We start from the raw sequence: 25,433 nt of genomic DNA, 5'->3' as shown, positions 1-25,433 counted from the left end.
GAGACCAGCTCTCTGCTGCAGACGGTAGGATCCCCCGCGCAGAGGACCGATGCTGCAGCCGGACAGCGGCTGGAGTGGATGGAAACAGGACCGTCCCGGGGCACTGATGATCACCCGACAAGAAGCGGGACAGACACTTGCACGTGTATGTGTGTATGTGTGTTGGCAGGGGGGATAGCCATGTGAAGACAGACACAGAGATCTGAGTGGTGGGGTCATAAGTCAAGGAGTTCCTGGGACCCCAAGTGGAGCACATGCAGGTGGGGTTCTCCCCCAGGTCCCCTAAAACCTTGAGTTTGGATGCTGGCAGCTTTAAACCAGCAGTTCTAAACCTGTGGGTCACAACCCCATTGAGGAGGGGTGTCAAGTGATCCTTTCACAGGGGTTGCCTAATTCATAACAGTAGCAAAATGACAGTGATGAAGTAGCAACGAAAATAATTTTACTATGGGGGGTCCCCACAACATGAGGAGCTGTGTGAAAGGGTCGCGGCATGAGGGAGGTGGAGAACCCCTGCTTTAAGTTCAGCCCTCTGCTGCACTGAGACTGCCTCCCTTTATGGAGGGAGGAGACAACGTGGGCGCCCGAGTCAAAGGTCAAAGAAGAACTTGGGTGAGGGAACTTGGCGCCCAGTGGAGGGAGGTGCCAGGCCCCGCCTTTAGTGGGTGCTGGGCTCTAAGGAGCGGCTGGCTGCAGCCTCTGACTCACTTGCCTCCCGTGGCTGTGCTCCGTTCTGAGGAGGATGGTTGGAGCGCCGGGATTTTTGAGTTTGGTGTTGTTTCATTCTTCTAAGTATAAAAGCGACACGTCGTTCAGAAAGAAGTTCGGGGAAATCTGGGCTCGTGCAGACAGCGGCTTTAGGAGAGCGCACTTCTTGTCACGAGGGTTCTTTGCGCATCAAGCCGAGAAGTTGTTTAGTTTAACGATCTTTGCTTTGTGGTTTTAAGACAAGCCATTGCTTCGGTTTTTTGGCTTTGTGGATTGAAAAAATTTTTTTCCCTCAGAGTGATGGATTTGGGGCTCCTCCAATCCCAACAGTGAGCCTGGAAACTATGAAAGTGTTAAGTTCAGCCTCACGGGCCCCCTCTTGAACAGGCTGCATCTACTGGTTCCTTGATCAGAGGGTTCAGCACTGGTGGCTGGGCACCCCCAGCTTCTGGTCTCGGGGCGGAGGAGGCGTGGTTACGGATGGCCATCGCTGCTCTGGCATGCCGGTTTGGCACGCTTGTGTAAGTCCCTCCTGGGGCTGCACACACAGGATGTGGCTGCTGCCTTTCTGAGGGGCCTGGACCGGTTACACTTCCCCTGGGATTGTGTGCAGTCTCCTGTCACCCTCTATTCATTTCCTACCCAGCGTTCCAGCCCTCTGGCCAGCACTGGTAATGCCTGCGCAAGATTCTGCTGGGTAGACACACAGCTTTGTGCTTGGCACTTCCGAGGGCTTGTCGTTCTATGTACCACAATGGGCATGTGTGTGCCAGCCCACCTGGAGGGTCAGCCCCACCCACCCAACCCTGCCCACCCCAGTTTCCCAGACTGAGTCAAAGTGCTGCCTCCAAGATCTGAGCTCTGTTGGAGACAATATAGATAAGTGTGTCTATGCACACGCACACTGATTCTATGTGCGTGCACACAAAAGCTCAATATATAAATTTGTGCACACACAGCATCAGTGAGTGGGTACATGTGCATACCGTGCATGCGGAGGTCTGCTGTCTATGTGTGTGCACACAGGTTTGATGTGTAGATACACAAGAAGACAATATCAATGTAGACAAAAGGGCTTCCAAAAATTGGAAAAATGAATGAAAATACAATAGAGTCTCCACAAATGCTTCAAAGCCCCTGCACTTATGTGCATGCACACACACAGGTCTCATGTGTAGGTGTATGCCCACACACAGACACATGGGGCTTCCAGGTGATATTGTGGATTTCACCAAAAGTAAGCTACGGAAGCATCCCGGGCTGCAGCACCAGGCGCATTGTCAGTAAGCACACCGACCTGCAGCTGCAGGAAGGCACTGGGGAGGGGAGAGGCCTCAGGAGCTCAGCACGGCCTGCTGGCTATGCCCGTGGCACGTGAATGGGGTTGTGTGCCCCTGGGCTCAGCGGAGGCCTGCATTTCATTTTCCCCACTTCTTCATCATCAGGTCTGTAATCAGACACATGCAGCCACTTACAAATCAAGACTGCTGGTGACGGGGCAGAGACCAGGAACCTTGTCTCCACGGGCCAAGGTGCCTTTGTATTGCAACCCTCCCAGCTCCCATGATGTAGAAAAGAACCATGGCTGAGTCCGTGGGCTGGGAATCTTGTGGCCTTTCAGATCTTTGTCAGCAAGAGCTCTGGCTGCATTTCTGTGGACATGGTCACTTAGCTGCTGCTTCTGTGAGCCTGGTAGCGCAGTGGACTAAGCGTTGCACCGTTGGCTGTTATACCAGCAGTTAGAGTCCACCAGCGGCTCCATGATGGACAGATCCAGCTGCCCGCTCCTGTACAGACTGACGGCTGAGAAAACTGCAGGGCAAGTCTCCACCCTGATGGATGTTAATGAATTGGAATTGACTTGGTAACAGTGGGAAAAAAGAAAAGAAATGTTTTAATGCCTCTTTCCCTCTGGAGGTCTTTTAAACGAAATCATAAAAGGGCTGTCAGGACATCTACCCTCCCTTCCCCCCATCTTGTCGTGGAGACATTGCTGCAAGGGAAGCACCACACCGTCTCCCTAAAGGACAACCAGGTGCCCCGGAATCCACCATGAGCCAGATGCCCAAATCTGTCACAGCAGATCAGCCTCCCGGGGTCTTCCATGGCTAATTGTACGTAGATGGGCAGGACTTTCTTCTGAGCTGCTCTGGCTGGACTTGAGCCCCTGCCCTTTGGGTTGGCAGTGAAATGTGGTAGCCTGGAGGCTGTGGCCCTTGGTGCTCTGGTGCTATTCCCTTCCCTGGTAGACCCGCCTCAGGGCAGGGCACGTGCAGGAAGCCCAGGCTTTCCTTGCAGGGTTCCTGGGGAAGGGGTGACCCTGCCATCTGGGGGGCAGCCCTGTCCTCCCTGGTTGGGTGAGCGCCAGGTTGCTCTGAGACTGCCCTCTGCCAGGGGCACCAGCCTGGTCTGCCAAGCTGTGCCAGGTGCCCAGAGTCACTGCCAGGCCACCTGCAATGAGGTCAAGGAGGCAAAGGCCCGGCAGTGGGCGGGAGGTAGGGAGTAGGGGAGGCCCGGCAGCAGGGTAGGCAGAAAGCAAAGGAGGGCGTCCCTCTGGTGGAGAGGCGGTGTGGGGTGTCCGTGTGCAGTTTCTGACTGGGGAGCGAGCTCGCCGTTCTGTTTGCTTTTGGGCTCTCGTGCTTTGTTTACTCTTCATGTTGGTGGTTTGAGGAAGCACCCGTCAGAGCAAACAGTCCTCTAGGACGCCCGTGCCCAGCCCCTGGTTTCCCACCCCACCCTGGACGCATGTGTTCAGGGTCACTGGGTGTGCTGTGGCCCTTCCAGCATGTAGGGCCTGGCGGTCCCCGTGAGGAGCTGGCCGGGGGGGGGGGGCCAGGAATCAGCCTCTGACTGAGTGGCACACGGGTTAGGGCTCGACTGAGAGCCCCAGGAATGATGATTCAAGCCACCCAGATGTCCTTCCAAAGAACAGCCCGGTGACCACTGCTGCAAGCCTCAGCCCAGAATGTCCTGCACATGTGGACATCTCAGCAGTCAGCCATGACCTCCTGGCAAATTGTCCTGTGTCCGTCTGTCCAATACCCCTCATCTGAGTATCCACTGCCCGGGGGAGGCGAGCCCCGACTCCGGGGGAGTTCACTAACCCGGCATGTCGAAGAACAAACTTGCCTGTCCTGGAGAAAGCACAATTATGGTGCCCCTTGGGGACGAGGAGGGCGAGACCTCGTCTCACAGACGAGGAGACCGGTCCCCGCAGAAGGACACAGGAGAGGGGCGGACACAGGGGCTGCAGCCACGGGCTTAGACATGAGAACCTCTGAGGCTGGCCGGGTGGTGGGTCCCTGTGAGTCAGAGAACCAGATGGCCCTCACAACAGCCCTGAGGGTCCAGGGGTCCAGCCGGCACAGCCGAGGGAGGGAGGGCCACTCAGCTGGGAGCCGGAAAGGGGGTGCATGAAATTTAACCAGCTGCCTAAGGGGACACCTAAATTTAGTCAAATTATTATTAGTGTTCATTCCATTTTTAAATTGCCGTAGGGGACCGTCACGGGAGACTGGTCTGGGGGAGATTATTCTGTTGCTGCGGAGCACAGAGACCAGGGCGGCCTGGGCGCAGCCTGTCAAAACGCCTGTGCCTGAGGGGCTCACCTGCCACTCCGGACTGATACTCAGAGCTGGGGGCCAGGGCACGCCTCCACCCACCCACACCTCTTGCTCCTGTCTTAATGGCTGCGCACTTGGGGGAGCACCCAGACTTGTGGTTGCCTCCACCCACTGTCATCAGAGAGCCTCTGTCCCCTGAGATGCCTGCCACCTCCGTGTCTGCAGGCCACGTCTGACCTGCTGCCACCGAGTCGATTCCAACCCAGTCCCCCCACCCCTCGGCCCTCTGCTCAGTCACAGTGGAGGACTCAGCTCCAGAGGTTCTGCTCCACGCCCGGGCCTTCCTGTTAGCAGCCGGCACCTTTCCCAGGCCTGTTGTCGGGTCAGCTCTGAGCCCCGGCGACAGCAGACTGGCTGCTCCCAATGGTTTCCTGGTGGCCATCTGCCCAGAAGCCACCGGCCACACTTCAAACAGGCCTCTGGAGAGCCCCCGGAGGCGAATCTGAGTGATGGGCAGGCGGGCCTGGCCAACTCTGGAGACTGTGCTTGCAGCGCCCACCAAGCTTTTCTGCGGCCAGCAACCAAGGTGGTCTCCAGGCTGCTCTGGAGATCCATTACCAGGTGCTATGTGTTCACAGTTCCCGGTGCCCCGGTGTGCCAGGTGCCCTAGGGAGGAAGGCGGGACCCAAGAGTGGACGGTCACTGGTCTGTAACAGTGCAGCCAGGGGATGGGGTGAAGAGCTGGATGTTGCAGTGACTGCCCACCTCTGGCTGGCCCCCATCCAAACCCACGAGGGCATGCAGGGACCCAGGGTCTGGTGGCAGCAGTTGGGCCCACCCTGTGGCAGGTCTCATGCTACTTGGCTCCCTGCTTATTTCACTCAGGACAGACGGGAAAGGACAGCGCTCGATCTGGGTGAGCTGGAGCCTGTCACTGCAGCCACTGTGGCTGCCCAGGTCATGGGTGGTCACCCCCCTCCTCCCTGACCTCATGACTACGGTGATCTTCTCCAGCCATCTTCTATCCCAAAGGCCGTCCCCATAAACAGAACCACGTCTCTCTGTCCTCGCTGCTGAGGGGCCAACTGGCTGCATTTCCTCCAGGACAGACTGCCCCTTTGCCAGCCCAAATCTGCTCGAGTCCCTGATGAGACGGAGGGAGAACAGAAGCCAAGGTGCCGCTGTAATTTCAGCTCCTGGGTACACACTCCCAGAGCTGGTCTCTCTCTGCTGGACCCTCATTCTGGTCCTGTGTCCTCTCCCCGCATTGTCTGGGGGCTGTGTTGTCCAGCAGTGGCCCCAAGGGATGGCTAGATCGGCTGCCAACCACTAGAGGGCAACATCCCCTCCCAAAGGACTCCTGCTCTGATTCCTGGTGACCTGGAGTGGAGCGGTCCACCACGTGGGGATCTTCAGGGAGAGGGGACTGGATCTTTGTACCCTGGATCCCCCGGGGCTCAGTGGTTACGTGTTGGGCTGCAAACCTAAAGGTCATCTGTTCGAAACCACTAGGCAGCTTTCCGCTCCATCACGAGCCACTGTCTTGGAAAGAGTTCTACCCTGTCCTCTAAGGTCCCTGTGAGTGGACATCCACTTGAGGGCAGTCAGTTTGTGTTTTGTTTTTATTGGGAGGTGGGGGTGTAGTTTGTATCCTGGAGCCACCGGGTGGGTTCACACTGTCAACCTCCTAGTTAGCAGCCCTGCGCCCAGCAGTTGTGGCACCAGGCCAGGCCGCCTTGCTGCATGCCAGGAGAGGATTGAGCATAGCCCAGCCCCCAGCAGATGCGGTGTCAGGTCGCTCCAAGAGGCCAGCGGGTCAGGGCTGGGATAAGCCTTTCAGAACTGACCCTCCCTGCATGCATGTGGGTTCCCACTGATTTCACCCCCACTGCGGTGTCTGGGCCAGGGACTGTCAGAGCAGGCTGGTCACAGCCTTGCAGGAGAGATAGATACCAAGGTCCTTGGCATCAGCAGCCTGGCATTTCCCTCCCCACAGCTGCGGGTCTCCTGCTGAGCCCTGACCTAGCCGGCTGCCCAGCATACCTGGGCCCTAACTTCGCCCAGGAGCAGGCCAGAGCTGTATGTGAAACCCACTCCTGTGGGTGAGTGGGTAGCTGGCTTCACCCAGAAGTATGGCCGGTCTCGGCACAGACTTGCCCAGTGCAAGTGACCTCCAGGTGGGTCCTGGAGCCCCTCCTTAGTATCTGGGGGTGAGGGCAGGGGCCTTGACTGGAGGTGCACCGCAGGCTGAGGGATGAGCTTGCAGCCATCCGGGACAGCCACTCAGCAGGTCCTGGGGCAGGCAGAGAGGCTGCAGCGGCCCAGTTGGGGCCAGGGAGATGGGCCTCCCACATCAGGACTGGCCTGGGTGGGCAGTGGCTCTCAGAAGGCTCAGCTCAGCTCCCAAGGTCTAGGCTTCTAGGAGCGTTCTGTGGCTCCAGCTCTCCTGCTGTTAAGCAGGAAACTTCCCAAGGGAGTGACATGCACCAGCTGGCATAAGGGTAGGTGGTGTGGGCTGGCGAAGACCGGTGGCCAACTGGGGCTCAGTGTGTGCCAGCAGGTGCGCACTACAGGTGCCACCCTCCAGATCCAAGGGTTATGGAAAGAGCTGTCCTGTGTGCCCTGAGAGCCAGCAGGCCGGCAATGTGAACCACAGCCTCCCGAGCCGGGACCAGAGGAACTAGATGGTGCCAGGCCACCCCCACCAACTGCTCTGATTGTGGTCACAGTAGGTGGTCCTGGATGGAGTAAAATAATGTGCAGCCAAATTCAAAATCACAGGAAAGACCAACTGGAGACTCAGGGCACCCCCAGCACACGACCTTTAGACCCCCTTCAGACCCGGAGCTGAGCCCAGCCCTGCGGATCACCTTCCAGCCAAACAGTGGGGAAGTGAACGGTGATCCCTGTGAGAAATGTGCTCTTCAGAACAGTCACCCTGCGGGACCACATGGGCAGTGTTTGCCAGAGGGCAGAGGGGGACCCCATGGGGAGCTGGGGGGGGCGGCAAAAGTGGGAAGGGTGCTGTCACACGGAGGGGACTGCATATGATACATTGTTGAACTCTGTCACCTTCCACCCAAACCACAAGAAAGAAACCACGGCTCTACCGTGGTTTATCGCCATCTACTTAAGTCTACATAAGTCATGGCTTGTTTCTCTTTCTCACCTGCTGATAAGCACTGTTTTGTTTCTTATTCTTGGTTATTCTGATAAGCCTGCTGTGGAGCTGTGTGCCCACGTTTTTGTGTGTGGTCCTGTGTTATCAGTTTGCTGGGTGTGTGTCAAGGAGAGGACTGGCTGGATTCTGAGGAGGTGTGGGTAGGACTTTTCTAAGAAACCGGCCGCGTGTCTTTCCAAAGTGGCTGTACCTTTTCCGTGACCCCCGACAATGTGGGGGAGTTCTGGTAATTCTGTGTCCTTGACAACACTTGGGTAGCAGCCTCCCCTGCAGCCATCTCCGTGAGTACCTCACAGTCTCTCCTGTTGGCTGTCATTGACACTCCCGATTGCCGAAGGAGCTGCAGGACCCCAGGGCCCTTTGAGGCTGGCTGGCTGCAGTCCGCATCAGCCAGTGGAGACGGGAGCCACAGCGGCTGCTTCCTAGAGCCGAGGCCTAGCCTGCAGGTAGGTGCTTGTTTGTCCACTCACCAGCTGCTGGACATCGGTGTCATGTGGTCAGCTAAGAACGAACTCGCTGTGAACATCGGACACTGGGCTTTATGCGGACATGTTGTTTCTCTTGAACGTGTGTCCGGTGGATTGCTGAGTCTGTGTTTCTAAGAAGCCGCTGGGCTATTTTTCTAAGTGGCTCGTGAGCATAGCCGGGTCGGCAGCATCTGTCGGCTTTGGTGTGTGTGTGTGTGTGTGTGTGTGTGTGTTTCAGTGCACAGTGGCAGTGTCCCACTGCAGTGCCTTGTGCAGGGTGAGTGCTGAGTCTCATGCTTATTTCCCGCCTGATGGCCCCCTTCTGTGATGTGCCCTTGAGTTGCGGACCCATTTTAAAATTGCACCATTTCCTTCTGATGGCTTTTCAAGTGCTCACACTTCCCCCATGTCTTCGTTAGCTAGGGCGAGTCGATTCTAACTCATCGGAACTCTGGTGTGCAACAGAGCATGGCACCCCGGGTCCTGTGGCCCCGGCAGCACACAGGGGTTTCTCAAGGTGGCAGGGCCCCCCATGCAGACAGTCCCATCAGCCTCTCATTTCTCCTTTGCGGGGCACGATGCCTGAAGGTTCTCTGCGCACCTGGAGCAAAGGTGCGGGATCGGGCCCAGTGGTGCATGGAGGTGGAACAGGCGGCCCGGCCACCCGGCCTGTCAGTAGCACTGGGTCCTTAGGGCCGTCTGTGGCTTCTCTTGCCCCCGAGGTCCCTCTAGGTCAGCGCTTCTCAACCTGTGGGTTATGACCCCTTTGGGGGTCGAAGGACTCTTTCCCAGCGGTCTCCTAATTCATAACAGTAGCAACTTTACAGTGATGAAGTAGCCATGAAAATAATTTGATGCCTGGGGGTCCCCACCACATGAGGAACTGTATTAAAGGGCCAAGGCATTAGGGAGGTGAACCACTGCCCCAGAGGACTTGAACCCCAGCCTTCTGGGTGGCACCCATCATTTCCTGTCGTGTCTAAAGTGCCTTGTAGAGCGTTTACAGATGATTTTTTATCAAATTGGGAGCCCTGGTGGCTCCGTGGCTGGAGCATTGGGCTGCTAACCATAAGGTCAGTGGTTCAAACCCACCAGCTGCTCCAACAGAGAATGATGAGGCTGCCAGTGTCCCAAAGACTGCCCTCCTCCAAAAGAACGTTTGGAAACCGGTGTGGAGTCGATGGTAGAATTTTGCAGGACGCGATTTAGTGTGGGATGCTATGATATACGTGTTAACTCCTGATTAATTTTAAAAAATAGCAAAAAGACGTACAGTCTTGGAAACCTGATATGGTGCGGCGGTGAGTCAGAGTCCGCTGGCAGCCGCGGCGTTCGTTTTGGGTGTCTTCCAGCTGGAAAGAGATCCCTCTGCTGACACGACTGTTGGGGCACGAGTGTGGGAGGCTTGTGCAAGGCTGCCCTGCACGCTGTGTGTGGCGCCATGGGCTAGGTGCAGGCGGCTCACCGGGAGGCTGGCGGTGCACACCCAGGGTCGGGGTCACGGGGCCTCCGGAGCAGGTCCACTCTGCCCAGCCGGTCCACTCTGCCCTGTAGGGAGGGATGCCACCAGTCCGCAGCGAGCTGGGTTTTGGGGTTGGGAGGCGAGTGTGTTTTTGTGGTTTCCTCTTGAGTGTTTTCTTAGGATCTGGTCCTAGGAACAAAAGCAGAAGGGTCAGAACATGGAAACATTGTAAGTCTTGTGTCCACTTCCGGAGGGCTTTTGGAGGGATTTGACCCCTCTGCCCCGATTCCAAAGCAGTTTCAGAGCCTGTTTGGCCGACATTACACTGTTTCTAATTGTTGCCAATCCCTCCAACCCCCCCCCCCACCAAAAGTGTACTTTGTTTCAATGTATTTCATTATTCTTGAGATTACATTTTTATTGGCTGGCTGTGCCTTTCCGCTCTGATGAAACCGGGTTATTTTCTTTCCCCGTCTTTGTAGTTATTTGTTTATTTTTGCTTTCTGTTGGGCACTTGTTTTGTTTTGATTTGTATCCTAATTTGCGTCATAAAGGCATCCGTCCTTGTCTGCATGTCCCTGTGTGTTCTTGGCCTTTAAAAAAAAATATGCTTGTGGGACAGGTGTGCCCAGGGGACAGGGCGATGGAGCAACCTGAGGGAGGCTGGCCAGATAGAAGGTGACTGCAGGACCCTGGAGGCTGGTACAAAATGAGGACAAGACGTGGGACACATACTGGGGAGGGCGGTGACAAGTGTTAGGGTTCACAGCTACAGAAAGGTCCGCTCAGGGTGTGGGTCCTCCTGGAGGAGTGGGGGTGCTGTCATCAATAAAGAAGGGACTCAGGAGACCCCCTCAGAGCACAGGCAGGGAAAGGTTGGTTTGACCCCTCCCTCAGATGTATTGAAGGTGGTGCTGGTGGGGAATCTTGAAGTGGCTGTGGACTCCCAAGAGAACAGACAGCGGTCTCAGAAGAACTACAGCCAGAGTGTTTCCTTAGAAGAGGGAGCGGTGAGATGTGGTCTCACCTCCTTTGGAGAAGGACATCCTGCTTGGGTCGAGGAGAGGGGCAGCAACAACAAGAGGAAGACTTTCCACCAGATGGACGGACACACGGGGGCTGCAGCAGTGGGCTCAAAGCTGAGAGCCGTCCAGAGGCTGGCGCAGGGCTGGGGCTGCTAGGAGCCGGGTGTGGTTGTGTGTTGGGCTGCTAGGTAGACACAGGTCAGCAGTCCGAAACCACCACACAGTCTGAAAACACGATGGAGCTTCGTGTTTCTGTAAAGAGTGGTGGCAGTCTGGGAACCCCCGGGAGCAGTCCCACCTGATCCTGTGGCAGCGGCGTGGTTCAGAATCCACTTGGGGGCTGGGTCTTTGGTCTGCAGCCATCTGGAGGTCAGTGCCAGGCGGAGGGCCTGGCATGGCCTCGACGCTTGAATTGTGGGCACTTGATGCTAACTCTCAGCAGGGGCTCCTGTCCCTGCCTCCCCAGGGCCAACCATAGGGCTTCTGGAGGCTCTGCCCCCCAGACCACGTGGTGTGGGTCAAAGCCAGCACACACACACACCACACACACCCCACACACACACACACCGCCCCTAAGGGTGGGATCTCCGGCAACTCTCTTCCTTTTTGCTTTATGTCTTACTGCTTGCCATATTTACAGATACACACACAGCCACCTGTAGGCATTTTCCCTGTGATGGTCTTTGATCTTCCCTCTGTTTTTGTTGTGTTTGCAGTTGTTGAGAATCCATCGGGCAGAGCCTAACACCAACCCGACTGCTCCCAGGCTCAGTTTAGTCATGAACAGGACCTTCTATCTAGAGCCTCCAGGCTGTTTCCTCCCTGCTTCCAAACCTACTCCCCCTCTCCCACCCCCATGAGCATGACCTCTGTCCCCAAGGTCCCTCTGCATACTTTGGAGTTGCTGTGGCCAGTTTGACCCATGGGACAGGGCGGGACACTTGCTTCTGCCAAGACCCATTTAGATACTTACAGTGTTATTAGCTGGACATGCTGATCAGACCTTTCATGAACTTGGACCTAATGTAGCTTCTCTTGGAGGCGTGTGGTGTTCGCTCGGTGGATGCCTTCAAGGGCCTTCAATGGCCCGAGGAAGCCCTGGTTACATAGTCGTTTTGCACTGGGCTTCGATCTGCATGGTCAGCAGTTCAAAACATCCAGCCGGTCAGTGGGAGAAAGACGGCTTTCTACTCCCGTCAAAAGTGACAGTCTGGGAAGCCCATAGGGACAGTTCTATGCTGTCCTGTAGGACCCCCTATGAGTTAGTAATGAGTCAAAGTGAGTTACACAGCAGGCTACTAACTGTCAGGTCGGCAGTTCAAAACCACTAGCCTCTCTGTGGGAGAAAGAGGAGGCTTTCTACTCCTGTGAAGCGTTACCATCTCAGAGCCCATTCTTCCCTGTCCTAGAGGGTCACCAGGAGCTGGAATGAGCTTGATGACAGTGAGATACGGCCCTCGGGCTGGATGTCACCCCCACAAGGGCTCCACGCTCAAGGTACACAGTCTTGACTGGTTGAGCGAGACCATGACCTGGTTTCCAGGGGACGATTGGGACCCTCTGCTTGACACTCTTGGCAGGACGAGCCAAGAACCCAAGGCCCTTTTGCATCAATGGCGGCATGTGACGTTGGTGGGGTAGGCACCAGGTGGAGGGAGGGGGGCCCGCTGCCATTGCTGGGTTCTTGCCTGGCCATGCTCAGAAACTGACCAGCAACCCACGAGAAGGCCTTGCTTCTTAAAGCAGAGCGCCCCTGGGTCCTGTCTGTCACGCACACTCAGCTCGCTGGCAAGTGGGACCAACTATCTTTGCCTTTGGGACTCCTTTATTTTCTCTGTATTCTTCCTTCCATCAGCTGGGATTTAATAGCTATGTCATTCCATACTTCAACTGCGTCGAGTAAAATGGCACACTTGCTCCCACGGTCCGTTTCCAAATGTTCTATTTCGACTTCCAACATCTTTCCCACCTCAGTCTGCTGCGCCAGGAGCCCCACAGCCAGCGTGCCCGGCGCTCGCACGCCGCCAGACTCCCAGCCCTCAGGACGGCTGGCCCTGCCCCTGTGCCATCAAGGCAGTTCAAGCATTCCAGGTTGTATTTGTTTTCCTGCACGGAAGGGTTGTATTTTGTGGGAACATCCCTGTGACGGATGCCAGTTTGCCTAGACAGACTCATCAGCAAGTGCACAGTGCGTCACCAAGCGGGGTCACTTGCATGGTGCGTGCAGCCAAGGGAAGCACCCTGCACCCAACGCCTCTCCTCCCTTCTTTTTCTTATGGGGAATGCGCACCGCAGAGCCGGCACCAGCTCCACCATGTCCCGAAACAAGACTGGCATGGGCGGCTCCTCCCTCCCCACCCACCAGTTCCCAAGGAACCTCAGAGCTGCTGCAGTCACGTGGACCCCGCAGAAATGCAGCTCTGAGAGCACAGTGCTCCCGCAGTCTGCCTCTGGTTGTTGAGCTCACGTATGGCAGTATTGAGGAGCCTGGTGGCCTAGCCTGGTGGCCTAGCCTGGTGGCCTGGTGTTAGGAGGCTTACAAATCGGGCTGCTCCCTGCAAGGTCAGCAGTTCAAAACCATCAGCAGCTCCTCAGGAGAAAGATGGGTTTTCTACTCCCGTGAAGAGTTTACAGTCTCGTTGCCTACAGATGGGCTTTAGGTCTCCACTCTGCACTGGACATCCCCCTACAGAAGGGTCGCAGGCAAGAAACGAGCTAGTGAGGGTGCAGTGTAACAATGATGAAACATACAACTTTCCTCTAGTTCTTTAATGCTTCCTTCCCCCCCCCCCCTACTATCATGATACCAATTCTACCTTACAAATCCAGCTGGTACAGATAAGAGCTGGAAACACAGGGAACCGAGGACAGATGATCCCCTCAGGACCAGTGGTGAGAGTGGCAATATTGAGAGGGTGGAGGGAGGTGGGGGATAGAAAGGGGGAGCCAATTACAAGGATCTACATATAACCTCCTTCCTGGGGGATAGACAACAGGGAAGTGGGTGAAGGGAGACATTGAACAGTGTAAGATATGACAAAATAATAATAATTTATAAATTATCAAGGGCTCATGACAGATGGGCAGTGGGGAGGGAGAGGATAAATGAGCTGATACCAAGGGCTCAAGTAGAAAGCAAATGTTTCGAAAATGATGATGGCTACAAATGTGCTTGATACAATGGATGGATGGATGGATGGATGGATGGATGGATGGATGGATTATGGTGAGTTGTATGAGCCCCCAATAAAATGATTTTTTTTAATTAAAAAATGAAATGAAATTTAAAAATAAATAAATAAAGAGTTATGGTCGCGGAGACCTAGGGACAGTTCTGCCCTATCCCGTGGGGTCATAGGGAGTCGGGGTTGACTCGATGGCAGTGAGTTTGGTTTTAAGGAGACTTGGGGGAGGGGTGCTTTGGGTGAAGGTTACAAACCCCAGGGCAGGTGTTGCAGGGCCCAGTGGTTCTTAGGAAGAGGGAAGCCGAGCCTGAAGCCCAAGTGGGCCGAGATTCTCATGAGGGAGCGAGGCTCAGAGACGCCGGTGCTTGCGGAGGCCACGCTGCCCCAGTGGAGCAGGAAGTGTGGGCATCCACGTCCCCTCACCTGTGTGTCCTGAGAGGCGCCCTGGGGGCACGGTGGTTGTGTATTGGACCGCTAACCTCAAGGTCGGTAGTTGGAAACTACCCACTGCTCCTTGGGAGAAAGACGAGGCTTTCTGCCCCTGTGGAGTTACTGTCTGAGAAACTCGGGGCGGTTCCACTCTGCCCCACCAAGGTCACTCCACCCGATGGCAGTGAGTTTGGCTTTGTTTGGGTTGGTCCAGCCAGCGTGTGTGTGGGTTCCCCTTGGTTCCTTTCCCACGCCCACCCCCATCCACCACCCCAAGTGACTTCCCCATGACCTGTCCCATCAGCTCCCCGTCCAGCGCTGACACCAGCCTGCGTTTCCTGGAGAGCAATGGGCTGCCCCCTCCACGCTGGGAGGAGTCACGGGGCTGTGCCCAGGAACCCACCTGCGGTGTCTTCCGGGTGGACCTGGGCCACATGCGCTCTCTGCGCCTCTTCTTCAGGTGAGCCAGGCTGCCCCATTCCGGCTATGGGTGCACCAGCACCATCAGGCTGTGGGGACCTCCATCAGGGCATCTGCTTGGATCTTAGCGGGACAGGGACCCAGGCCCCACCCCAAAGGACTTCCCCCTGTTTCCTGCCGGGCATCCTCAGAAGCCTTAGGGGGACCCCTGACTCACAGTGGACCCTCCGCCCACTTCCACTACACCCCCACAGGCTGGCTGTGATGGGGCCACTGTCCTCCACGGAGGTTGGCAGAAACTGTTGTCAGGCCTTGGTTCCTGGTCTCTCCCAGTCTGAGTCCACTGACTTGAACCCTGGTCTCCAGGTGCAAGGTGGGCCCCAGGACTGGCAGCCCCATGGTGCTCAGAGCAGAGCGGGACCCTGGGAGGTTTCAGAAGGGTCCAGGGGCCCCCGACCTGCCCACGAAGGGCAGAGCTGGTTCACGGTCTGCAGCACCACCACCCCCGGGGGGGGGGGTGTCGGCATCCACGGGCCTCCCTTAGACTCAGGCTCAGGAAGCCGATAGTTGACTGAGAGACAGAGTGCCGGGGTCAGAGGACCAGGAAGGCTGCCCCAGGGTCCACTGTGTGCACAGTGGCTAGAGTTCACCTGGATGGGCCTCTTGATGTACCTGAAGCAGTGCCCCTACCCTGACACTCCCAGACTGTCCCCCCTGCAGCTGGGCAGGTCTAAGGGACACTATGTAGGGAGAGAGCTGGCCCCTGCTTCCTAGAAAGGCCGGTTGTCCTCCTGAGTGGCAGGGAAGACAACCTGGGGCTTTCCGCTGCCCCTCTGCCGCTCACCTCACCTCTGCTCATTCTCATGACACGTTCCCTCTTCTCCCCCTCCCTACCCCCCAGTGACGAGGCCTGCACCAGTGGCCAGCTGGTGGTGGCCAGCCGGGAGAGCCAGTACAAGGTCCTCCACTTCCACCACGGTGGCCTGGACAAGCTGACAGACGTGTTCCAGCAGTGGAAGCACTGCACCGAGACGCACCTCAAGGACCAGGTAGCCCCTGACGGACAGACGGACACTGCCCTGGGGGGTGGGGACTGGGCCAGACAGGTAGATGCTGCCCTGAGGAGACTGGGACAGACAGAAGGACACTCCTGGAGTTTGGAGGGGGGTGTGTCTCAAGAACTCAGATGGACAGATGGACACTGACTGGGGGGCGGGGCACTGGGACAGACAGACAGACACTGCCCTGGGGCAGTGCTGGGATTCTGATGGACAGATGGATAGAGTCCTGGTAGCGGGGACAGAGGGAAGGACACTACCCAGTGTTGGTGAGTCCTTGCTGACCCATGGGCAGGGGGGAGACTCAGGCTGGGGTCCCCTCCACCCAGGCCAGCACCCTTCCTTCTCAGGGCCTGAGTTGCAGTCTAAGCTGTGCACCCCCTTCCCCCTCACACACACATACCATGGCTGGGAGAGGTGGGGGTGATAACTCCAGACTGTGAGAGGGGAGGGGGCTGGTTTGGGTTTGAAAGGTGGGGGGAGGGGGCTTTTGAAAGGTCCCTGCCAGCCTTGAAGTCCCTGCTTTGACAAGGCCTCCTGCCATATTTTGCTCAATCTACATACAAATGTGATTACAGCTCTTTAATTATCCTTTTAAGATACAGTGTGTGCTTATTAAAAGGGGGGCTGACATTAAAGCCCCCTTCCTTCCCACAGAGCCCCCTGCTGCTGCCAGTCCTTTCCACAATAGCAGGACCCTCCCCCCAGAACCCCACCCCACCCCCAGCCACCTTTGATTTCTGAATGAACCTCGCCTGGCCACCACCACCCCACCCCCAGGGAGAGGGCCCAGCGTGATCCCCCCAAACAGCCGCCCTTTGTATGTGGTCCCTCACATGGAATACATGTGGTCACTGCAGGACCCAGAGAGGCCGCCCCCACCCCCCAGCCCAGCAGGGCGCCCGCTGTGGAGGGGGGAGGGCCCTGGCCCTGGCCTGGGAGCGGGGTTTGGAGGAGAAGGTAATTTTCATTCTAAATTGTACCCAAGGGGCTTTTCAGTTCTGGAGGACAGTGTGGGAGAGAGAGATTGAGTCACACGCACACACGCATACATGTGCACGCACACACGGGCCCTTGCCCAGAGGCCGGCCTGTCCAGCAGGTGTCCGACGAGAAGACCCGCATGCAGTTCTCCATCCGACGGCCCAAGCTGCCCTCCTCCGAGACCCACCCGGAGGAGAGCACGCACAAGGGCCTGGACGTGGTCACCTGGCTCAGTCACCTGAACGAGCTGGGCCAGGTAGAGGAGGAGTACAAGCTGCGTAAGGTAGGACCATCCACCTGGGGCCGGGAGGTGGGGGTCCCTCGCACACACACACTCCAGCTCCCTGTGAGTGAGGCTTTGAGGGAAGGTCTCCACCCAGCCATCCAGACCTCAGTCTTAAAACCAGGGGGTTTGGGGAGCCCTGCCAGCCTGTATGGAGGGCTGGTGGGGAGGGGGGTGGCGTGTGGATTAGGCCCTGTGGGAATCACAGGTTCCTCCAAGAGCCACCCCAGGGGGGCATTGACATTGAAATGAGTGGGGCTGTGGCAGGCTGGGAAGGGGGGCCAGCTGGCCCCTTCCAAACAAGTGCAAATCGGCCCTGTGGATCTAGGCCCCCTTGTCAGGGAGCGGCCCACCCCAGGTCCACCCCGGCTCGCCCACTTCCTGCAGGCCATTTTCTTTGGCGGCATTGATGGGTCCATCCGAGGGGAGGTCTGGCCCTTCCTACTGCGTTACTACAGTCCCCAGTCCACGTCCGCTGAGCGCGAGGCCCTGCGGGCCCAGCGACGCAGGGACTACCTGGACATCCAGCAGAGACGGTACCGCCATTGACCCCCTGCGACACCCCCTGCCCTCCCCACAGTCCCTGTGAAGTCCATGGAAGGTACCACTCTGCACGGTCATGTGCCCCTGGTTTCTGTGGAAATAAGCCTCCCAGAACAGGGTGATGGGGCTGACGGGGGGTGGGGGGGCTCATGTGGCAGGCTTCTAGAAGGCTCCTTCCCACCGAGGGGGTGGGAGGGGGCTGCCCCATGGAGCTTCCCTGCCTGTGGGCCACAGTCCCAGTCTCCCAGTGCCCATTCATGGCTTTCTCCATCTCAGGCTGTCCATGGCGCCCGAGGCCCACCAGGAGTTCTGGCGCCGGGTGCAGTTCACCGTGGACAAGGACGTGGTGCGCACCGACCGCAGCAACCACTTCTTCCGAGGGGAGGGCAACCCCAACGTGGAGAGCATGAGGTGCGTGCCTGCTCACACCCGCCCACACCCACCCCTGCTCACACCCGCCCACACCCACACCCGCTCACACCTGCCCACACCCACTCACACCCGCCCACACCCACCCCTGCTCACACACACCCACACCCGCTCACACCTGCCCACACCCGCTGACACCCGCCCACACCCACCTCTGCTCACACCCACTCACACCTGCCCACACCCACACCTGCTCACACCCACCCACACCCACACCTGTACACACTCACTCACACCTGCCCACACTCGCTTACACCCCCTCTCACATTTACGCACACACTTCTTCGGAGGGAGGGCAGCCCCAACGTGAAAGCATAAGGGGCACACCTACTCATACTCATCCACTCACTTGCTCACACTAACACATGCAACACACACCCTCCCAGGATCACCCTCAGACTCACCCCCACACCACATACAGTCACAATCACACAGGCACAAATGTCCATACACATTCATACACCGGCACATACACACGCCATGCAGGCACACAGAGTCGCACATTGTGCCCATTCACACCCACATCTTACACACACACACACACACAGAGTTCCCAGGGAGCGGTGGTCACATGCTCAGAGCTTGAGGGCTGCAGGCTAGCGTGATGCCCAGCTGCCCTGTGTCCACCTCCCACCCTGCAAACATGAGCATGCCCTTGCCCTCCACAGAATCGTGTATCCTTTCAGAAGGAGGGCAGGCCACTCAGTCACTCAACATTCACAGACAGGGATTCAGCACCTCCCCGAACCACGAAAAGCAATCCACTGACCTTGAGGGGACTCTGACCTGTGGGGACCGCCATGGTCTGAGGGGTCCTGAGGCTGTCCATCTCTACAGGCTCAGTGCCTCGTTAGTCTTCCTCCCCACACCAACTTTTCAGACAGAGCCAGTGCTTGCCACTGTGTCCCCAGGTGCCTTACTGCCATGTAATGAGCGTCCATCCTATAGCCATAGCGACCTGGGCGGGACCTCCCCCGGCGCCCATGAGAGCCTTCTCTCGGTCCCCTGGAAGGTGCCTAGGTAGTACAGTGGATTAAGTGATCGACTGCTAACCGAAAGGTAACCCGTCAGCGCCCTGGGAGGGAAAATTGAGTGAAGCGGCTTCTGTGGAAATGTATAGCCTGGGCTTTCAGGACCCTGAGACCAGAGGGACTAGATGGTGCCCGGCTACCTCTGCCCACTGCTCTGACAGGGATTCGTTTACAGGGCCTGAAGAGAGAGTGTGTGCATGTGTGTGTGTCGGGGTGAGCGGGGTGTTACTGTGGAACAGAGCTCACACTCGTAACGGAGACTAGAGTCACTATTTAGATACCTTAACGGAGACTGGTGGGGCTCTGGAGACCATGTCCCCCACCCACCAGGTCCCCTCAGCTCAGTTTTAACCCTGATGCTGTCCGCACACAGCCTGAGGCAGGCATCTGCCACACTTGCCTGCTGCAGCAGGGACTTCACAAAGAGAGCAGTCTGAGAAACGTCCCGGCTTGTCCACCCCAGGGATAGACACAGGCTCCCGCCCACAAAGACAGTCAGGCCCGCATTCCTGCCGATTGCAGGTTGCGTTGTCCACCTCTTGGCAAGTTGACAGCAGATTGTGTAATGGGGACACAGGCCGTCCCCTTGTGCAGAGGCCTCCAGGTAAAGCCGGGGGTGTGGATGACTATTTACCTACAGCCTGAGGGTCCCGACCCTCCAGCCCTGAGGGAGAGAGGCCTGGCCATTGGCTGTGTCACAGATGGGCCCCCCAGCAGCAGGTGCCCAGAGAGGGACCGCAGAGCCCTGCCAGCACCATGACCTCCCTGCCTGCGTGTCCCCCGGCCACCAGGAGGATCCTGCTGAACTATGCCGTGTACAACCCGGCCATCGGGTACTCGCAGGGCATGTCGGACCTGGTGGCGCCCGTGCTGGCCGAGGTCCTGGATGAGTCAGACGCCTTCTGGTGCTTTGTCGGGCTGATGCAGAATACCATCTTCGTCAGCTCTCCACGGGACGAGGATATGGAGAAGCAGCTGGTGAGGCCCGTGTGCGTCCCCAACCTCCGCCCCTGTCTGCAGTGCTACAAGGGGGGTGCCCTCCCCTTCCTCTGGCCTCAGGGGCTGGGCAGCCCTGTGTGGGCACCAGATCAGCCCAAGTGAGCATGGGGGCCATGCAGCTCACAGGGCCTGGTGCTGAGCTGCCCACCTCCCTGTACCCACAGTCCAACCAGGGAGGGTGGGCCCATGTCCTCAGCCACTAGGGGATGCCCCCTGCAGAGGCCTCCCACGTGGGTGTAGCTGTCCCCACACGGGGAGTGCAGCCCAGCAGCCCCCTCACTGAGTGAGGAGAAGCCGGCATAGGTGGGGGGCGGACACCTGGCCCTGGGGTGTGGTGCTTACCTCCATGTGGGAGCCTCTGGGTGGGCGGGGAGGAGACTGGTGTGCACAGGGCCAGTGTGCAGGGTCAGGGAGTGAGGGGTGCCCCTTGCTGGGCTGTCACATGTGGCTGGGCTGTGTTGGCCGAGGTGTTGGCCATGTGTTGGCCGAGGTGCGTCACATGGACCCTGCTTTCAGTGTCCCAGGAGACTTGTCTAACCGAAGTCTAGGCCACAGATGCACCCAGTGGAAGAGGGTTTGGGAGGTGGGGGTGCAGCCGACATAGCATGAGGGGCTGGGGGAGGCCTCCCAGTCTGGGCCCAAGAAAGACCAACTGAGCCGTGCTGGTGTGTCAGGGTTTGGAGAGTCCCCAGGGACCCCCAGGGGGCCTGTGTGGTTTGTCTGGAGAACAGGAAGTTAGTGAGGGGCCTCAGGAACCCTGCCCTCCACTGCGGCTGTGGGGGGCCCCTGGGAGCTTGCCGCTCACGGTCTGTACTGTGTGTGAGCAGGGAGGGCTCTGGGCCAGGGGTGCCAGGCAGCCTGCTATAGCAGGCCTCGCCCCAAACGGGTGGTCCCATGGCACTGGGAGGGCTTCCATTGATCCTACCAGCAGGGGCCAATGTCTCCCTCTGGGTGACCCCTCCCTGCTCAGGACCCTCTGTGCTCATAGGGGTGCTGGTGGCCGTTGCCCAAGGCACTTGGCCTGGGGGGTTCCATCGGTGATCGCCCCCCTTACGGGGTGGAGGTGTTAGAAAGAGCTCCCATGCGAGTGGCTGGCTCTTCTCTGCTCTCGCTCAGCCCCCACCGCAAGCCCATAGGCATGCTTGGCCTCTGGCCTGCGCTTGTATCCTGGGGATGAATGGGCAAAGATGGGCGTGAGCCCAAGCCCAGGCACACAATGACGCCGGCCTGGCTACGGGCAACTGCTCTTTGGGGACTGGGGCTGACCACCTGCCTCCCCCAGTTCTACCTGCGAGAGCTGCTCCGCCTGACCCACCTGGGCTTCTACCAGCACCTGGTGTCCCTGGGCGAGGATGGCCTACAGATGCTCTTCTGCCACCGCTGGCTGCTGCTCTGTTTCAAGCGTGAGTTCCCAGAGGCCGAGGCGCTGCGGATCTGGGAGGCCTGCTGGGCCCACTACCAGGTGAGCCTGCCCCCTCCCTCCCTGCCCAGCAGCCCTCGGGTTCCACAAGGCTGACTCCTGCTCCCTCCGTGCTGGCAACTTCAGTGAGCCCAAGCTCACGCGACCACTGTCAGGGGAGGCACATCAGTGGGGTGACGGCACTGCGTGGTGGCAGGTGACTCAGCCAGCGCCCTGCCCCACCTTCTCACAGTGCTCTGAGGGGTGGGCTAGCTCCCCTTCCGTCCCTCGTACCCATCTGCTACCCCTCCCAGCGGTGTGAACTTCCTCCTGCCACCCCCAACATGAACGTGCCCACCGCAAAGTCCGTGCCGTGGAGCGTCGGGCCTGCCCCTTGGCCTTGACTTCCAATATGGGTGCAAAACGTGGTGAAGAAATCAGGTGGTGCCGAGCTACCAGAAGGAATAGCTTTTTGGGGGCCTTAAAGTCTTTTCTTCAAACAAGCAGTCGTCTGAGTGAGGGCTCCCCTCAGCTCACATAGACAGAGCACACGGGCCTGTGTGATCCAAGGGTCATGACTAATAAAATCCAAGACTGGAGGAGGGAATGATATCAGAGCTTAAATTGTGAACACCTGGTTCACAGCAGGCTGTGGCCTGACCGTGGACGCCCAAAGTCCATTCTTGGGATCCACACATGGATCAGCCTTCGGTGAATGTCCCCTGAGCATTGGCAAGAGACAAAAATAGCCTTGTTATCAGAGCATTGGCGTTAGGCTACCATTTCATCATCTGATCTCCCTTTAGACCCATTTTAAAATGGATCTACTTTTACATGTTTTCTGCTTTCTCTTCAATTGAGGCTTTTCTCAGTTTTATTTTGTTAATATTATTGGGTTTTGTTTGTTTGGGGTATGATTTTTATGAAACCCAGCATAGATAAATCCATAGAGCTGATAACTGAGTCAGTCAGTGGTTTCCCTGGGGGATGGCCGGAGAGGTGGGAGGGAAATGGGGAGCTAATGACAGGGAATAATACCATAAAGAAGAAAATGTTCCAGAATGGATTGCACAATTCATTTTAATATGATTGGGCTGCGAAATTGTATGACTGGTGATAAAACTAGTCATTTCCAGCAACAGGCGAGGCTCACCCAGGGTACTGCGGCCCTTCCCGACAGCCAAGAGCTTCCTAGCCTGCACGCAGGAGCCCCGAGACCTGGACGAGCCGCACCTGGCCTCTTTGGGCTGACAGCCCGTGGGTTACAGGTCCTTCCCTATTTCCCCAGCTGATGGGAGGGAAGAGGGAGAAATTCCCGAATTTCCCCCCAAATGTGTGGGCTCACCTGCAGTTGGTTCCCACTCAGGTGCCCGCAGGTGACTGAGTAGAACAGTCTTGGGGTATCTTCCAGGAGTTTCTCTTTGTGGGTGGAGACAGCTGGGTCCTTCTCCTGAGATTGGGGGTTCGATTCCAGCCAAAGATGCCTCGGAAGAAAGGCCTGGTAATCTGCTGAGAGCATCACAGGGTCAGCTCTGCTGTGACTGGGGAGGATGGGTGCCACCATGAATTGGAGCTGGCCTGAGGAGAGCTAGTTATTTGTGGGGCTAGATGGTCCTGGTCCCCTTGCTCAGCCCACCTTCCCCTGTCCAGAATGTGCCCAGGCCCCAGCCCTGCTGCTGAGGTGATGATCTGGACTTGTGGACCCTTCCCTGGGGCAGGGCCGTGTGAAGAGGGACACAGTCCTCACAACAGGGCCAACAGGCCACGTCAGGATGAACGGAGAGAAAGTGGCCGTGGCCAAAGATGTCCCCTTGCCTGAACCCATCATCAATGCTCGCTTGTGGAAGCGACTATTGGGAGATCAAATGATGCGTCCCGGGAGGTATAACTCCTGCACAGACCCCTGAGAGCATGGAAAAGCAAAGGGGCTGCTCTGAAGACTGGGGTGTCTGACCCAAGCCGTGGTATTTTCATTCACTCCTCATGCATGTGAAATGTCAGTCAAAGCCCCCCTCGAGTTTCCAGGCAGCGTGTGGCCCTGAGTCAGCCCTGGGGCTCCAGAACTGGGAGACCCTGCGCTCTAGCCCCGGGACACTGGCACAGTCTCCGAGGGGAAACCGAGCACAAAGCAGGCTGCCCAGTGGCCCCCAGAAGGGCCCAGCGTGTAGCGTGGGGAGCCTCCTCACCACAACTCCCCCCTGCCCCAACCTGGCCGGGGCTAGGGATGGGGGAGCAGAGCCTCATGGAAGCCCCTCCCTTCTTGGTCTCCCAGACGGACTACTTCCACCTCTTCGTCTGTGTGGCCATTGTGGTCATCTACGGGGACGACGTCATCGAGCAGCGGCTGGCCACCGACCAGATGCTTCTGCACTTTGGGAACCTAGCCATGCACATGAATGGAGAGCTGGTCCTCCGAAAGGTGAGCCCCCTGCCCGGGGACTGGGGGGTGTTGCACAGGGGCCCCTCCCCATCTGCCACATGGGAACGGGGAGCCCCACATCTCACAGCAGGTGCACCAGCATGGGAAGCCCCCCCTGCTCATCCCCCACAGCGGGCAGGGGTGACTGGGAGGATGTGAATGTGAAGGGGGAGTAGTCAGCTGTCCAGGAGGAGGGTGCTGCCTGGTACAGCCCAGAGTCTGAGGGAGGCCACTCGGTGGTCAGCCTGAAGAGGCCGTTTGGGGGCCTGCTCAGTGAGCTTCCAAGGGCTGATCTTTGACCCCAGTGCCCCAGGATGCTGGGCAGGGCAGGGCTTCACGAGTGGGTTGGCCCTGGGCTCACACTCAGCTAGGCCTTGCTCGCTAGCCCCTCACCACTCTGTATGAGAAAGAGCGTGTGTGTGTGTCCATCTGTCCACCACTGCACGGCCCTCATGCATGTGTGTGTGTGTGCGCACACACACACAGCTCCTCCCTCCTCCCCCCTTCTCTCCTGCAGGCCAGGAGCCTGCTGTACCAGTTCCGTCTCTTGCCTCGTATCCCGTGCAGCCTGCATGACCTGTGCAAGCTGTGTGGGCCGGGCATGTGGGACAGCGGTTACATCCCTGCCGTGGAGTGCTCCGGCCACCACCCGGACTCTGACAGCTGCCCCTATGGTGGCCTGGTGGAGAATCCTCCGCCCCAGAACCCCCGAGAAGGCAGGAAGGGCCCCAAGACACCCCGTGAAAGCTTTGTCTTCCGCAGATAGGACAAGGGTGGGGGGACCCCAGTGGTGGTCCCGGCATGTGGGAAGGGTGGGGGGCAGAAAGGGAAGGCAGGGGCATTGGGACGTGTGAAGGGAAGCTTGAGTGTGGACTTCGAGATCACAGCTGGACGTGACAGAAGCAAGACCCTCACCTGCCCAAGAGCGGCTGGACCGGGAGTGAGACCCCACCTAGCTGTTGGGACTCCAGGCTGGGCTCCCACGTCGCTGGCCCTGATGGATGTCAGCGTGTCCCACCATGAGCACCCAAGGGACCAGGGACCACAGGCCGCAGGACAAGAGGACAGCTCACCTACCAGCACCTTGTGAGGCGGGAGAGCCGGCACCACCCCTCCCCAGGGTCCACCTCGGAAGCAGTGGGCTGTGGGCTACGTGTCAGAGGTCAACACAGAGTGGGGTGAGGCCTGCCCTCCCCACTATCCAGGCCATGCCTCCCACACCTGCCATGTGGAGAAGCCGCCAATCAGGCCGCAGATGGTGGGAGGTGTGTTGCTGCATCTCCACATGGGGGGCCTCCATAGGGGTCCCCAGCCTGGTGTGGGCTGCCTCCCCAAATACAGCAACCAGCCTGGACGCTTGAGAGGCATGTGAGTTAAGTGTGCATGCCTGTATGTGGATATGTGTGCACAAGTGTGTGTGAGCATGCATGAGTGCATCGTGTGTGCGTGTGTGAGTAGGGGGTGCACATGGAGTATTGTACATGAGTGAGTGGACATGTGAGAGTATGTGCCTGCATACATGTGTCCATGACTGTATACGTACGTGCTGGACATGAGTATGTCCTGCATGTACATGAAGTGTGTATGCATGTGCACACAGAGGTGTGCATATGTGCTGTGCATGAGTGTGTCGTATGTGTACATGGGAGTATGCACATACATGTTGTATGTACACATGTGTGCGGTGTGCACACATGTTAGATGCTCTGGGGAGACTGCAGATAGGCCAGGGCACGTGCTCTCTGCCCACAATGGGCGCCTGTCCCGAGCCAGGGAGACTTCCGCCAGCTGGGCTGGGTTGGGGGTGCCACGGTTGTGTCTCCAGCACCAGTGTTCAGGACGCCTGTCT

The 25,433-nt window shown here is 57.9% G+C and overlaps 1 protein-coding gene across 2 annotated transcripts in view; it reads left to right on the top strand.

Annotated features, from left to right (window-relative positions):
- TBC1D16 (TBC1 domain family member 16) overlaps nt 1-24,961 on the top strand; it is a 63,835-nt gene extending 38,874 nt beyond the window's left edge. The window contains exons 4-12 of one of the 2 annotated variants that reach the window (XM_075562316.1): nt 14,325-14,480; nt 15,342-15,489; nt 16,600-16,764; nt 17,152-17,300; nt 17,584-17,718; nt 19,559-19,745; nt 21,049-21,228; nt 23,438-23,584; nt 24,102-24,961. In XM_075562316.1, the coding sequence (XP_075418431.1) occupies nt 14,325-14,480; nt 15,342-15,489; nt 16,600-16,764; nt 17,152-17,300; nt 17,584-17,718; nt 19,559-19,745; nt 21,049-21,228; nt 23,438-23,584; nt 24,102-24,350 (1,516 nt within the window). In that variant the 3' untranslated portion in view covers nt 24,351-24,961. Of the gene's footprint in view, nt 1-14,324; nt 14,481-15,341; nt 15,490-16,596; nt 16,765-17,151; nt 17,301-17,583; nt 17,719-19,558; nt 19,746-21,048; nt 21,229-23,437; nt 23,585-24,101 lie in introns of both variants that reach the window. The other variant, XM_075562315.1, reaches the window with a different exon arrangement.
- Nucleotides 24,962-25,433: the final 472 nt, after the last annotated feature.

Source organism: Tenrec ecaudatus, chromosome 10, assembly GCF_050624435.1.
Source record: "Tenrec ecaudatus isolate mTenEca1 chromosome 10, mTenEca1.hap1, whole genome shotgun sequence".
Taxonomy (NCBI): domain Eukaryota; kingdom Metazoa; phylum Chordata; class Mammalia; order Afrosoricida; family Tenrecidae; genus Tenrec; species Tenrec ecaudatus.
This window is presented reverse-complemented; position numbering and strand designations above follow the sequence as displayed.